Source organism: Pelobates fuscus, chromosome 4, assembly GCF_036172605.1.
Source record: "Pelobates fuscus isolate aPelFus1 chromosome 4, aPelFus1.pri, whole genome shotgun sequence".
Classification (NCBI taxonomy): Eukaryota; Metazoa; Chordata; class Amphibia; order Anura; family Pelobatidae; genus Pelobates; species Pelobates fuscus.
This window is the reverse complement of record NC_086320.1, coordinates 82339565-82356255: the sequence shown is the minus strand read 5'-3', so window position 1 is coordinate 82356255 and position 16691 is coordinate 82339565. Positions and strand designations below refer to the sequence as shown.

The window sequence follows — 16691 nt, the reverse complement described above, 5'->3', positions numbered from 1 at the left end:
TTCAGAAATTCACATGTATGCCATAGAAAATCACATGAAAAATAGCACTGCAGTGAACATCAGGGTCTTTCATCAGGAAATAAGGAGCGATAATATTTTATCTGATCGTTAAATAAAAAAAGTAAACAGAAGCTGTAATAAAACAGTGGGGAGAGCCAGCAGGGCTCTGTCTTTATCGTAGACATATCTGACCAGCTGTAAGAATGATGTTACGGTAATTTTACATCCAAAACCTTTTTAAAAGGCTTCACCTAGAGCACTGTACATCTACAAAAATGCTTTTAATAATGTCATTTTCAAGGTTTTCTAACTCAAAAGGTCAGCATAATATGCTTAATTAAAAACCTGAAAAAGGGGAATACCGTGGATATGAAAATAATGTCATGGGATTGATCACGTAGGGCCGGTACACAATGTTACGTGGTTTAAATAATGCTCTGAAATAATTGGACACAGTTGGGGTTATTTCTAAAGGACAGTTCTGGTGTACATTTCTAAATATGGAGCAATCACCATGGTGACCACCAGTCGAATGTTCCTACTAATCCACTTTTAGGATTTTATTTCCACAAATCACTATAAACAAACATACTATGATTAAGCTCTATGCAGCTCATTCATAATATGCCTTCCTAACCCGGTAGCTAGCCAGATAGCATGAGAGAATTATATTATAATTAGAGTCACACATAGTAAGGTGACCATGAGATTTGCCTTGGCCATCCTGAATAGGAACCTGATTGGATCTCCCTCGGGAAGGATATTTTGCGAATCACAGAATGTGCACTACAGTGAACTAATACATAGCTAAGAGATGGAGAGGTGCAGTCCCACTTCTGAGCATTTTCACACTAAAGTGAGCGATATGAAAATTATCAAGTAGCTTACTGCAAGGTTTCAAGACTTGGTAAGATAGCATTCCAGGGTGTCTGTGGGCTTAATTTCCAATAGATTGTAGACTGAGAAGTCATCTCAGTGTGAACACAAATGGATTTTTAAAACAACTGTGCAGGAGGACTGTAAAATAGCCTATGTGAACGAAAGATTTTGCTAAATTAGGCACAAAATACTGACTTTGCTTAAAATAAAATGCAACAATAGGCAGGCTTTAAATCATGAATTAGCATTTTGCGTTGTTACTGTTTCTCATGCATTTATTCTTTGATCTATCAGGTTGTACAAGCTATGCCAACCGCCCCCTGCTGATGGAGAATCCTAAAAATATACCTAAAGGAAAAAAAGTAAAACAAAAAACAATCCCTGCAGTATATAAAGAAAAACTAATAGACTCGGCACGGCAGGTGCCAATATCGGCATTATCCATCGAACACAACTGAAGACAATGCTATTTTTGCCACTGGCTATGAAGACCTATGAGACCATGGCCTATTTTTATGGATTCATACACTGGAATTTGTGTGCCTGATTAAGCACTTAGTGTTGGGGATATCCAACAAGGACTTTGAATATTCAAAGACTAAGAAACATGGTCAAGACTAAAATAATACTCACACAACCTGGAAATAACCATTCTATATATTCTTATAATGTATTTAATATTTTACAGTTACATGAATCACAGTATTTTCAATATTTTGTATTCAGTATTGTACTTACAATGGAGAAAGAAAAATATTTCTATGTGTTTCTTTATCAATAAACATAATATTATTTTTTAAAAATTCAATCCTATACAGAATCGGACAGTATTTTGTGACCAAGAGTAATGGGAGCTGTAGCTTACAGCTGAACTCAGGAGAGATCCTTTCTCCGACATAAACCATTTTCTTTAAGAGGCATAAAAATGCATTGTGCACACAAAGCATTTCAATTTTGTTCAAGTATAATTTGATATTTCAGGATAATGCAAAACTGCTGACAATTTCAGTTATTTGCTCAATTGGTTTAGTTTGCTGAATGTGTATAAAAATATATTTTTTATGTGTTAAACATTAATAATAAAGTAGATTTTTTACATGTATAAAGATTATCCAATTAACTTGCAATGCCAGCATATTTAACTATTTGGAATATAAAATGTTGGCTGCGCAGCATAATGTGTCACTTGTCATGCTGGTGTTTGAAAGGTTAAAATAAATGTATTTTATTAGAATCACAATTCTCTTCAAACTGATCCCTGTGCTAAACAGAGTATCACTATGTTTTATATAGGTGCACAATATTCTTTGTTATGGCGATTGTGCTATTAGAATAAAAGTCTATACGTCTCTGACAAGTTTTTAATTATTATCTCCCAAGCCATAATCATTCAAGCTTCTTTTTGTAATTTTGTAATTTTTAATTTTTGTGGTGCATAAGATATTACAAGCAGGCGAGAGGTGCCCCGAAAGCAGTCTTCAAGCAATTTTCACGCTTAACATGCGGGGCTTAAGGTTAACAGGCACATGTTTATGTAATGGTTAAGTTTAAGCAATCGATTGTAAAAGTAAATGTAAATTATAATGTAAATTATGGTTAAGTTATATTTAGACAGTATAGCTTCAGCTGTAAATATACATTTCTGCTGTAGACAAGCTTGGTCAGAGTGCAAGTTTAGTTAGTAATAGTATGAGTAATACAGGTATGAAGCAAGGTTAGCAAAGAAAAGAGGGTCAGTTCGTAGGGTCAACTGCTCGACAGAAGTGGGCCGGTTTGGGCCTTGAGCTAGGGCAGATGGTGTGAAATAACCCAGAGGGCCATCTATGTGCTATGTGGCAATAGTCAGTACTATGCTTATCAAGGGGTTTGGGTGGTCAGCGAAAAATGGCAGTCCTGCCAGCCTATGTGAGTCTCTCAGGGGAAAGCTGCACAGTAAAGCAAGCAAGTGTGCAAGCAGGTGTGGGTATCTGGTTTCACAGTTACCCTAGGGTGAGTCTCCCTCCCATGATACCGTTCAGCCAATGCCTCGTGTGGGCAGAGTGCAAGCCTGCGCCCTGTGCTGGAGGCTCTCGTTACGCGTTCCGAGTGTGCAGAGGAGTGGAGTGGCGGTCAGGGTCACAGGTTCGCCTGGTGAGGGTCACAGGTTCGCCTGGTGAGTGTCTTGAGGTCCCGGCAGTGGATTGTGCAAGTCGGGGCAGTCGTTTGCCGTTGCCGGATCGATGTGGCAGTGTAGCGGTTTCTGCTAGTGTAGGCTTGACCATCCGCCCTCCCCTCGGTCCGTCTGGGCAAGCTTCGTGCGGTCTGAGTCTGGTCGCAGCTTTGCTCCATTCAGGTGCAGTTGGGCCCGGCCCTTTCTTATGAGTGGCCATTTTGAGAGTGGGGGGTGTCCCATCCATCTCTTTGCCCCTTCGTTTCGGCCTCTGCAGCATACCGCCAGCTGAGGCTTCCGCTTGCGGGGACCTCAGGAGAGCTTCCAGCTTTTTCCATAGTGCCTTAAATATGCGGTCGTACCGGAGCTCAGTTTCCTTCCTGATCAAGTACATGTCAGTGGAGCGTGGGCCAGCCGCCATTTTGCAGTCCTCTTATGTGTCCTCCGGACTCCGTGGTCCTGTCGCTTGAGTCTTGTGTGACCGGTTAAGCTTGTGGGGTTGGACCAGGATATCCCCCGCTGGTCCAAAGGGGGGAGATGAGGGCTCTGAGTCTGGCTTCCTTCTAGTCCTGGCAGCAGGAGAACAGCCGCCTCTCCCGCGTCCGCCATGCCAGTGGGCCTCACCGGTGTGTACGGCGTAGGTCGGGTCGGTTGTCGCTTGGAATGCATAGTTTTGTGTGTCCTGACGTCCCTCATCGCTTGGTGGTCCTTATCTGGTGTTTGGGTGCCATTTCAGTAGGGGTATCACGCTTTTTTAAATGCTGCTCATAGGAGCTGTTAAGGGTTGCTGCCACTCAGCTCTGTGGTTTGGCCCCGCCCCCCAAAGCTTCTTTTTTGTTGTTGTTTTTTGTATTTTTTTGCATTTGTATCCTGTTTTCCATTTATTCCTAAATGAAATGGCATAACTAGTGTCAATGCTGTTTCAGGACTTAAGCAATCAGTAGCCAATTATCATACTAATATTTGTATATAGAAAGAGTTTGACACAATTTTGAAAAGTCCCTGCATTTATACTGTAACTTGTACACTTGATACATGTTCAGGTAAATTATAATAGCACAATCAGTATTTATTAACATGTTAAAGGGTGCTGTAAAGAAGTTGACAATGTTAAAGCATTCACAATCCCACCATTTCCATAGTTTTCGTGAACAATTTTACTTTATGGGAATATCCTGTTCCTTATATTAAAAACTCAAGTTTCAACCATCACAATCCTCTGAAAAACAGTTACTAACAGTTATTATTTTCTAGCAATTAGTACCCACAACTGTGTTTGCATATGACCACTTAAAGGAGTGTAACGTTTCCCTGTAAATGCTAGGTTCACAGGCTGGCCCTTCAATCAACCCCCTTCTACAAATATTGATTGCATTGTAGACATGATTGCAGTACAACTGATTAGGGTACAAAAATAATGAATGATATTGATATTGAGGCATACGCCATCTAATGTGTTATCAGAGAGCAGGTCTTGGCTGTCAATAATCAATGTTGAAAGTTCTCAGGCCGAACTACATAAAATCTCTTTGGAATTTAAATCTGAAGCACTCAAATAATAAATGCGTTATCCTCTCGTCTTTAGCAAATTTGTTAATCCTTTTAAACTTGAATTGCATTCTCATTCCATTGGCAGAACTTTAGTTCCCAATTTGCTGCATTTGTTTGAACAATGTATATTAAAAGATCATACCATTGTTAGCTGACATTAATATTCAAGCTATTCAATTTCTTGACCACAGAGGGTTTAAAATGACTTTAAATGCAACTCCAGAATACACATGCTGACTTTCTCCATGTCATATAAATTAAATTATTCAACAGGAGTGTTTTAACAATAATAATGCTACAATACTGAACTCTTGTAAAGAACTTAGGTTTACTAATTATGCATTCTGTAAATACAGTAGTTTTATAAAACATGAAGGCACATACATAGCCAAAGAAAGAAGAATATATATATATATATAACACACGTGCTCCCCAGTGGTAAGAAAATATAAAATTAAATTACCAAAATGTAGAAATGTAAGAAGAACCTTCTATTCTTCTTAATATATATGCAAAAAACAGACGGAGACCTTTTCTGTTTGCAGACCTTCTTTTTTGCCCCTGAGGAAGTCCAAATTCGGACGAAACGCGTAGGGCGGAGGGACCACAACAGCACCTTTGGACTTTATTTGTATTTAATTTTAATTTTTATTTTATTTTATGTTTAAAGTTAATTTTTACTATTATATGTGTTCTAAATTCGGCGATTTTCTATCAGCTATGGGAGGAAGGATGTCGACACCATAATCCCTTTTAGTGATTGATACGCTGCATTACACCTGAACTTCTGTAAGTGCAACTTAATAAAACCACATTGTTATATTATATCGGTGCACTATGGTTTGTGTGTCTCTCCTTTTCCAATAAGGTCTTAAAGAAGATTACAGAGACTCCGTCAAGTCCTCAAAAGATTGTTATACGCCTACACTGCGCTTTTATTCTGCGAGTGCAATCTAACTAGCGCATTATATGGTGTTAAAACAAACTACACTATGTTCTTTTATGTTTATTTGTACATACATAGCCAAAGCAATTTAATTAAACATCTCTTCAAAAATGCAGAATATGTAAGGAAAAAACAATGCTGGAGAAAGTTTAAGAAACACAGTTTTATTACTTTTAACCACTTTAATACTAAGTAAAGAATGTGCCCAGGCATAGGCAACCTTCGGCACTCCAGGTGTTTTGGACTACACCTCCCATGATGCTTTGCCAGCATTATGGGTGTAAGAGCATTAACGGGGAATGTAGTCCATAACATCTGGAGTGCCAAAGGTTGCCTATCCCTGACCTAGCCACTTGTCATCAATGGGATTTTTTTTTTAAGTGGTGTGTCGTTATGTGAGCTTTAATCCCATTTCATATATGATTGCTCACAGCACCTTGTTTCAGAAGATATGGACCACTCCCCCTTCTCTACCCTTAATTTGATTGACTTTTGGTTCATTTCTCATCATGCTTTTCTTCTTTGGCTTTTTGAAACAGAATCTGCTTGCATGAACAAACATTCCATTTCTAAAATTACATTATAGCATTTTCATAGGACTGAACACATGCTATTCTTGCATTAATGTTTGCTTGCTGAATCCGACTTAGCTACGTTTTTAGTATTTTGTACACTGTTTTGTTTCTTAAATAAAGAATGCCAATAAAAAAAAACAAAAAAACTAATAAGAGTGAATGTATGGAGGTGAGTTATGAAGAAATCTGACGAATTAGGGTCATTTCTGGCACACAGGCAGTGAAATATTGAATACGATGTCACTTTACACACAAAACAGAGCCTCGCTGTAATGTGTCATGGGCATGATTGTATCACAAAACTGTACAGGTATAACATTTTCACGTTTCACTACATCTTGATTTCCATTTAAATGAGGTGTTTATATAGAACTTCTCCAGGTTATTAGTAGGTATGAAGATATACACTGATTGTATTTTGTAATCCTCTGTTATTGCATTGATCGTCTCTTCCAGGTCAGACAAGGTCATTCACTATACTTATAAACTTCACCAAAGCAGACCATTGCATTGAGGTTTTATTTGTAATATTAATAATAAACGTTTACTGTCTTGATTCTTCAGTATACAGAAGAACTGCTTTGTAAGCACCAAAGAGTACAGCATTTTTAGATTGTGCACCTAGATTATTATTTATTATTTTATGGGTGATTTCTCAGACATTTACAGAGTTATTCACTATGGTAAAGTCTACAGTACAATTTTTTTTTTTTAAATAAATTTTAAGGCAGTTTACATAAACATTTTTGTAGCATTGCTCAAATAAATTGAAGGCTGTTATTTTGAATTGTGAAATAAATACAAGACCAAGCCATCTCTGCCTTATTTTCACTGCTGCTGCAGATTGGGTTGGCCAGTCACCCAGGTTGAGATAATAGATAAGATGTGTGTGCGCAGGAATTAGATATTTAGGTGTTCAGTGCAGTCAAATATATACGTCCTGTACCCAGAGCTCACTGACCCTTGTCTCGGCTCTTTCATTTATAAAAGGATGACCAGACTCCAATTTTTATTTGTATTGCAATCACATACTTTGAAGGGAAACAAGTCACAATAATTTATTGATGGCATTGGTTTAATCCAGTTGGTTGGACTATTGTTCCCAGCAGTCATTAATATTACATGTGATGTTTTAGTGTACTTAGCTTTAATAAAATCTATATGATGTGTGCGCTTTCTGAAAAATGTCTTATAGGGGTTGTCATGCATCTATAGATTAAAGAGGTCTACATTCATCGAAGTGCATAGCATAAAATAGCCTTTTAGTATAGTTTAATTCCCTGAATCTGAACTATGGGCTATACGTGTCCTAGGCCATGTCTGAGGATAAATATCCCAATCGATGACAACAGATGTAATTTAAGCACAGGATTGACATTAGGAAACCAGGAATAGAGTTCTGGGCTGCCAATGTCACATGTGCTGGGAGTACAAATATCTCAGTATGTGCAGTATTTCAAGCAGAAACACTGCACATACTGACTCCTACCACCATAACCACTTTAAATCACTGCAGTAACTTTTTAAGTATCTCTTTGTTCCTCGAAAGGGACATAACAATATTACATAGACTGCTCTGAATGTTCCATGCATAGGGATATGAAAAGATATTATGTGCAAAAACATCTCCTATTATACCTTTCTTTGCTACTGGCCATTGCTATCAGTTGTGAGGCTCCTTCCAGCAAACTATATGGTTCTCCTCTAGAGTCAGAGTCTGCTACCAGAAGAATAATCAAATAATTCATTATGGGACAAAGTGTATGCAGGTCAGATGCTCAAATCTATTCATAAAACACCCCAAACTAAACAGAACTAACTGCCGCAGACTGACCATCTGGTTTTGAGTGTTGCATTGTATTATATTTGAAGTATATACAATCAGGTCCCGATTTACCATTTTGCAGAGTAGGTAGCTGCCCACAGGCACCTGGCCATTAGGGGGCACCTGTTTTCAGCACTTATATTGTGCCATTTTGAGCTTAAATAGGGATAAGATAAGCAACAGGGCCTTTGCCAGTGTCCTCTGTAGTCCAGTCAGAGCTGCAGGAACAGGTATAGAGGGTGTAAAATGCAATGCTGTCTCAGGACCATTTCCCATCTGCCCACCAGTAATTCCTCACTCAGGAAATGCCTTGTAGGAGGATCAGAGGGAGCTCTCAGTGATGCACACTGTATAACAGCTCATGTAGCTCTAATACTGTAAATTTGACTTGTCTCCAAAAGACATAGAAGGATGAGTACGCCCCCAAAAAAAACTTCAAATTCCATCACTCAAAGCCTAAACCTGAAAATAAACTCTTTACCATAATCCTATTTTCAAGTCCTCTTGAAAACTAAATAACCCATCTACTCCAATACTAAATTTAACCCATCTCTAGCCTTAAACTCGGTAATCCAAAACAATCCTTATACTACAGCTTCATCTCAAATTGTTAATCTACTTAACACTATCACACCCACACTATGTAATATAATTCTGCGAGTAGCCCCTCTCTACCTTAACACCTCCCCCCTTTAACACTGAGTGCAATTACACAGCTGCATACACTAAGTATACTCACACATTTAAACAATAAATTACAAGCAGAGCAGACATATACACATACACACATTCAGGGCCGCCATCAGGGGGGGACAACCATAACGGGCCAGGGCCCCACGTGTAGTGGCGGAACTGCCGCCGGTGCACTTGCACCGGGGCCCGCGCGCTGATGGGGCCCATCGGGTGGCCCACGCACTTAGGGCCACCCGATGGGCCCTATATTTTCAGGGGCCTGGTCAGCGCTGTGGCCGTGGTATAGCGCTACCGGGTCCCTTTAAAAAAAATTTTTTAAATAGCAGCCGCAGCAAGTGCTGCTGGGAGAAAGTGGTCACTTCCTCCCAGCTCACTCCGTGCAGGAGGAGCGCGCGCCTGGCAGTGAGGGAGAGCCATGCCGACTACTCCCATCAGCCCCAGCCACCCTCCTGCAAAGAAAAGGTAAGAGACAGGAGAGTGGCTGGAAAATGAGCTCTGTGTGTATGTATGTATGCCTGCATGTATGTCTGTCTATATGTATGTCTGTATGTCTTTATGAATGTATGTCTGTATGTATGCATGTATCAATGCATGTCATTATGTATGTCTGTTTGTATGTATATATGTCTTAATGTCTGTCTGTCAGTATGTATGTATATATGTCTGTCAGTATGTATGTATGTATGCAAGTATCAATGTATGTCTGTATGTCTGTCAGTATGTATGTATATATGAATGTATGTATGTATGCCAGTATCAATGTATGTCTGTATGTCATTATGTATTGTGAAGAAATGACTATATTATTCGATATTTTGTTGCATAGTTCTTGCTTTTTTGTGTATTTTTCATTCGGCAGATGGGACTGCCGAACAGAGACCACCCCTGGCTCACTTAACTTCAAAGCCGGCATCACTTTCACCCTCTATGTGTGCGGTCAGCGTTCGTACTGTCGAACGCCACGTGGCAGAGAAAACCGCGGCCATCTTTTTTTCGCCAAACAAAGGCAGCGGGACTTGGTCGTCGAGTGTCTGGAACTAAAATCGGACACTCGACTTCCCAAACACCGGTCTCAATCATACGAACGCTGGAACTAGTGATACCGATTAGCTAGGAGAGCGCTATTCGGTACAAATATGCACACGAATGAGGGGAACAATCGCTGCTAGGAGCCAGGGGAATTCATTCGGTACTTTTATGCATTTTTTCCCTTTTTCTGAAGTGACCGGCAAAACCACACGAACCTCTGGAACTATTTTGGGCAGTCCGCCCACAGTGAACCGGTCACAAAGGACTTCCATACTTTTTGCGAACCCCTGAACCGATCCGGGTGAAATTTGGATATGTTGGTCACCCGGATCGGGGCTATCAGGGGATATAGTATTTGTGGGGATACCCCAGGTATAAAGGGGTGTTCCAGAAATTGGGGAAAATAGTGAATTTTCAGCCTGGAGATAATTAGGTTGTTACTATATCAGACCTGATTATCTCCAGGACTAGGGGAGGGAACTGCCTGTTTGTATTGGGTGTGTTTTATATTATTACTGTTCGGGATTGGATAAATGTTACTCCTCCCTGTGGGATGTCCCCTTGCATGGGGACCTGCATAAAAAGCCATGTGTGTGAATAAACGTTAGTTCTACTTGTATCCTGAACCTGGACTCTGACTGTTATTTGGAATTCGTATGCTGTAACAAGGGAATTATCTTATGCAGCTGTTTTATTTCGTATGGATTTCGTTTCCTGTAACTATCGAATCAAGCTCGCACTACCTTAGACTCTGACCTTTCGGGAGGAAACTACCGAACGCGGTTTGGCTAAACTTGGTTTCCTTACAACTGGTGGCAAGCGGAGGGATTCGAATCCCGAATGGACGTTACAAACCAAGCAAGGGAATGAATGGCTCAGCAGTACCAGCTACTTAAAAGAACCACACTAAAGGATTTACTGGAAGCTCGAGGCAGAGTGGCAAGTAACAAGACAAAAGCCACGTTAATTGCGGAATTAATACAGAGCGATAATACCAGTAATACAGAGATGGATCAAGAGGAAGAAACCGTGATGCAAAAGGACATCCGATGGATGGTCAGTCTATTGGGACCCAACCCAACTGCAGAGGCGCTTTTGCAGGTCATGGCACAAGCCAGACAAGCGCAAAAAGAGCGAGAGGACCGGGACAGGCCGGCACAAGGAGATTTACTGCACTCCCCGGGAAGTACTGGGGAGATACCAAAGAAGGTAAATTATGCAGCCTTTAAATCGTTTAATGACAATGAGATGGAAATTGACAGTTACTTGCAAGACTTTGAACGTCAATGTGCACTGGAGGGATTAGACTCCACGAAATGGGCTGCAGTCATTAGCAGTAAATTGTCAGGTAGAGCAGCCGAGGCGCTGCGAGCAGTACCTGAGGGGGACATACATAATTATGAAAAAGTAAAAGACATTTTGTTGGCCAGATATGCTGTAACTCCGGAGGCATACCGAAAAAAATTTAGAGAGCTGAGGAAGACTGGGAGAGATTCCCATACGGAATGGGCTTTTCGGCTACAACGGGCGGCCCGCAATTGGATGAAGGGCTGCCAAGCAACCACTCTGGAGGATGCTTTGCAACTAATGTTACTGGAGCAATTTTTTAATCACTCTGCAGAGGACATAAAAGACTGGGTTAAAGATAGAAAACCAAAAACTGTGGAGGAAGCCGCTAGGCTAGCGGATGAGTATCAGGATAATAGGAGGAAGGAGCAAGGGGTGAGCAGACCACCTTTTAAGCCTAACTACCAGGCTCCAACAACCCCTACCCCTCCTAGACCCTCCATGAGTAACCCTTCACCGAACCCAGCAAACACACCACGTCCCCCTGCAGTGTACCATTATTGCAAGCAACCAGGGCATTATAAGAATCAGTGCCCTCGCTTAAACCGGGGAAGCTGGGAAAGGCAACCCCCACAACAACCCAGGGCAGCTGCTCATTGTGTGCAACAGGAAGGCACAACCGGTGTTCCTAACCAAGAAGAACAGTGGAGTGTGTTACACGAGGTCAACCCAGTTCAAGCTGGGGGTGACAACCGGGACCACCACCGCCAATGGATTACCGTAGATGGCGTGGGGGCCCGGGCTCTGAGAGACTCTGGGGCTACTTTGACTGTAGTGCAACCTCACACGATCAGAGCGCAAGCTCGCACCGGACGCACAGTCGCTGTGAGGGTGGCTGGGGGCGCTATCCACAAACTGCCCACCGCTAATATCCTTGTTGATTGGGGTTCCGGGTCCAAACAGCTGGAGGTGGGGATTATGCAAGAACTACCCGCCGAGGTTTTGTTGGGAAATGATGTAGGATGCTTGACCTCCCAACTGGCCCGAGACTCCCCTGCCGAGGCATACCCAGTTACCACCCGAGCTCAAGCCAGACTGGAAGCTCCGCTGCACTCTGAGGAAAACCAGGTAAGAGTCGAAATACCCCCCTTACCCGATCCTCCCTTTCCTTTCTGGGATACCCCCCAGGGGTTTGAACAAGAGCAGCGTACCGACCCCACATTAGAGGGTTATAGGAAGGCAGCGGCCGTTACCCCAGGGAACAACCCGCACGAAAAGTTTGAGTGGTATAAGGGATTGCTGTATAGAGTGACCGAGGGGGTGGGACAGGGGGCCACCCAGGTCATCAAAAGACAGTTAATTGTACCCTGTAAATTCCGGGCTGAGTTGTTAAAACTCAGTCATGACATTCCCCTAGCAGGACATTTAGGGGTTAAAAAGACAAGAGACAGGTTAACCCAAACCTTCTTCTGGCCCAGGGTCACCCAGGACCTCAAGTATTACTGCAGGACGTGCGACGTCTGCCAAAGGGTAGGAAAAAGGGGAGACCTTCGGAAGGCCAAACTTCACCCATTGCCCATTATAGAACAGCCCTTTCACCGAGTAGCGGTAGATTTAATAGGACCCCTCAGCCGACCCAGCCAGTCGGGCAAAAAGTTCATACTAACCGTGGTCGACTACGCCACTAGATACCCGGAGGCAGTCGCCCTCACCAATATAGAGGCAGAGACCGTGGCCGAAGCCCTTATTCAGATATTCACCCGAGTAGGTTTCCCACAAGAGATCCTATCCGATCGGGGAACTCAGTTCACGGCTACCCTGACACAACAATTGTGGCAGAGCTGTGGAGTGAAACCCCTGTTCAGCGCCCCGTACCATCCCCAGACTAACGGGCTCTGTGAACGTTTCAATGGCACTCTAAAACAGATGCTAAAAACCTTTACGGAGTCCCACAAGAACTGGGAAAAATTCCTCCCCCACCTTCTGTTTGCCTACCGTGAGGTGCCCCAGGCCTCCACTGGGTTTTCCCCCTTCGAACTCCTGTACGGGAGAAAAGTTCGGGGCCCACTGGAGCTCGTACGGGAGCACTGGGAGGGCAATACAGACGAGGGGGGAGTCCCTATCGTCCAGTATGTCCTGGAGTTCCGGGACCGTCTGCGGGCGCTCACCGCATCGGTTCGGGAGAACCTGCAGACGGCCCAGGAGGACCAGAGGAAATGGTACGATAGGGGAGCCCAAGATAGAGTACTAGACTTAGGGCAGAAGTCTAGTACTCCAGTTAAAAAGGATAAGCTACAAGCCGCATGGCAGGGACCATTTAAGGTAGTAGAACGGGTTAGCGAGACCACCTACATCGTGAGCAAATGCTCAGATGAAAGGCTGACCAAAGCCTTCCATGTGAATATGCTCAAACCATACTTTGAGAGAACAGAGGATGTGGGCGCCGTGTGTGCGCCCGCCACAGAAGACAGTGAGGGACTACCCCTCCCCGATTTACTAGACACCGCTCCCTGTACTATTGACCAAGTAAGCTTGGGTCAAAATTTAAACCCCCTAGAGAAAGGTGAGGCCACGCAACTGCTGCAGAGATACCAAGAGATGTTTTCAGCCACCCCAGGCTATACCTCCGCTGCGGTACACCGCGTGGAAGCCCAGGGAGAGACTGCGGCAACAACCATATCGGATCCCGGAAGCAGTGCGTGAGAGTATGCTCACCGAGTTAAGGGATATGTTACAGTTAGGGGTAATAGAACCCTCGCAAAGTCCTTGGGCCTCCCCGGTAGTACTAGTACCGAAGCGCGACGGCACCACGCGCTTCTGTGTAGACTATCGGAGGCTTAACGATCGTACCATAACAGACGCCTACCCCATGCCCAGAATAGATGAGCTCTTAGACCGTATGGCGGGGGGGAACTACTTGACTACCCTGGACCTGTGCAAAGGTTATTGGCAGATCCCCTTGGAGCCTGCGGCCATCCCCAAGTCGGCATTCGTCACCCCTTTCGGGCTATACCAATTCAAGGTTATGCCCTTTGGGATGAAGAATGCCCCGGCTACCTTTCAGAGGATGGCCGATAGTCTCCTGGAGGGGTTTCAGGACTTCGCATGCGCGTATCTAGACGATATTGCCGTCTACAGCCGCACATGGGGAGACCATCTGGGCCATGTGCCCAGGGTACTCCAACGAATCCACCTCGCAGGGCTCACGTTAAAACCCGACAAATGTCACGTAGGTCTGGCCGAGGTACAGTATCTCGGCCACAGGGTGGGCTCCGGTAGACAGCGTCCAGAGCCAGCTAAGGTAGAGGCCATAGCGAACTGGCCCCAACCTCGGACCAAAACCCAGGTACTAGCTTTCTTAGGGACGGCCGGTTATTATAGAAAGTTTGTCCCAGAGTACAGCGCCCTGGCCAAACCCCTCACCGACCTTACCAAAAAGGCCCTCCCCAAACAGGTTTCCTGGACCCCAGAGTGCACGGACGCTTTCCAGAAGCTTAAAGCGGCATTGAGTGAGGCTCCTGTGTTGGCAGCACCCGACTACACTAAACAATTTCTTGTACACACAGATGCCTCCATGTTCGGACTGGGAGCCGTGCTAAGCCAAGTGGGCACAGACGGCATGGAACACCCGGTGGCATACCTCAGCCGTAAACTGTTACCCCGAGAAGTCAGCTATGCCACCGTAGAAAAAGAATGCTTGGCCCTCGTGTGGGCACTCAAGAAGCTACAACCCTATTTGTATGGGCAGGCATTTACCCTTATGACGGACCACAACCCCCTGGTATGGCTTAACCGGGTAGCTGGAGACAATCCCAGGCTATTACGGTGGAGCCTAGCCCTTCAACCTTATAATTTTACTATGCAGTACCGGCCCGGAAAACAAAATGGTAATGCGGATGGCCTGTCACGCCAGACCGAACTGGACTCCTAAACCGCTACTTTTCTCGGACATCCCCAAGCCAACCCGACAGGGTCTAGGCGGGTATGCCGACCTATGGACTTATAGGGGAGCAGTGTGAAGAAATGACTATATTATTCGATATTTTGTTGCATAGTTCTTGCTTTTTTGTGTATTTTTCATTCGGCAGATGGGACTGCCGAACAGAGACCACCCCTGGCTCACTTAACTTCAAAGCCGGCATCACTTTCACCCTCTATGTGTGCGGTCAGCGTTCGTACTGTCGAACGCCACGTGGCAGAGAAAACCGCGGCCATCTTTTTTTCGCCAAACAAAGGCAGCGGGACTTGGTCGTCGAGTGTCTGGAACTAAAATCGGACACTCGACTTCCCAAACACCGGTCTCAATCATACGAACGCTGGAACTAGTGATACCGATTAGCTAGGAGAGCGCTATTCGGTACAAATATGCACACGAATGAGGGGAACAATCGCTGCTAGGAGCCAGGGGAATTCATTCGGTACTTTTATGCATTTTTTCCCTTTTTCTGAAGTGACCGGCAAAACCACACGAACCTCTGGAACTATTTTGGGCAGTCCGCCCACAGTGAACCGGTCACAAAGGACTTCCATACTTTTTGCGAACCCCTGAACCGATCCGGGTGAAATTTGGATATGTTGGTCACCCGGATCGGGGCTATCAGGGGATATAGTATTTGTGGGGATACCCCAGGTATAAAGGGGTGTTCCAGAAATTGGGGAAAATAGTGAATTTTCAGCCTGGAGATAATTAGGTTGTTACTATATCAGACCTGATTATCTCCAGGACTAGGGGAGGGAACTGCCTGTTTGTATTGGGTGTGTTTTATATTATTACTGTTCGGGATTGGATAAATGTTACTCCTCCCTGTGGGATGTCCCCTTGCATGGGGACCTGCATAAAAAGCCATGTGTGTGAATAAACGTTAGTTCTACTTGTATCCTGAACCTGGACTCTGACTGTTATTTGGAATTCGTATGCTGTAACAAGGGAATTATCTTATGCAGCTGTTTTATTTCGTATGGATTTCGTTTCCTGTAACTATCGAATCAAGCTCGCACTACCTTAGACTCTGACCTTTCGGGAGGAAACTACCGAACGCGGTTTGGCTAAACTTGGTTTCCTTACATGTATGTATATATGTATGTCTGTATGTCAGTATGAATGTATGTCTGCATAGCATTATGAACGTATGTCTGTGTGTATGTGTGTATGGATGTCTGTCAGTATGTCTGTGTATGTCTGTATGCCATTATGAATGTATGTGTGTATGGATGTCAGTGTCTGTATGTCTGTTAGTATGTCTGTATGTATAAATGTATGTATGTCTGTATGTGTGTATGGATGTATGTGTCTGTATGTATGTCAGTGTGTATGTATGTATGTGTCTTTATATCCTCATGCATGTGTGTCTTTATGTATGTTAGTATGTGTCTGTCTGTCACTATGTATGCCTGTGTGTCTTTATATGTGTGTATGTCTCAGTATGTGTGTGTCAGTATGTATGCCTGTATGCGTGTATGTCTGTTTCAGTATGTGTGCCTGTTAGTATGTATCTGTGTCCTTTTGTATCAGTCTGTGTGTTTGTGTCTGTGTGTGTGTATTCCTGTGGGCGGTATTTGGAGGTGGACCCTGTGGGCGGTATTTGGAGGCAGGCCCCAGTGGGCCCAGACTCTCAGCTGAGTTAGGGGCCCCAAAATTTCTGGTGGCGGCCCTGCACACATTTACACATATGCATTTAATAAACATGAATGAACTTTAGATGATTTTAAGCCTGCAATGTCCAGTTAATAACGGATTATCCTTACTTTATCCGCCTT

General features: G+C 43.7%; 1 protein-coding gene across 1 annotated transcript in view; it reads left to right on the top strand.

Moving 5' to 3' along the window:
• Positions 1–2191, top strand: part of PREX2 (phosphatidylinositol-3,4,5-trisphosphate dependent Rac exchange factor 2) — a 331151-nt gene extending 328960 nt beyond the window's left edge. Inside the window, exon 40 of the mRNA XM_063451343.1 lies at positions 1174–2191. Within this exon, the coding sequence (XP_063307413.1) occupies positions 1174–1219 (46 nt within the window). The 3' untranslated portion in view covers positions 1220–2191. The remainder of the gene's footprint in view (positions 1–1173) is intronic.
• Positions 2192–16691: the final 14500 nt, after the last annotated feature.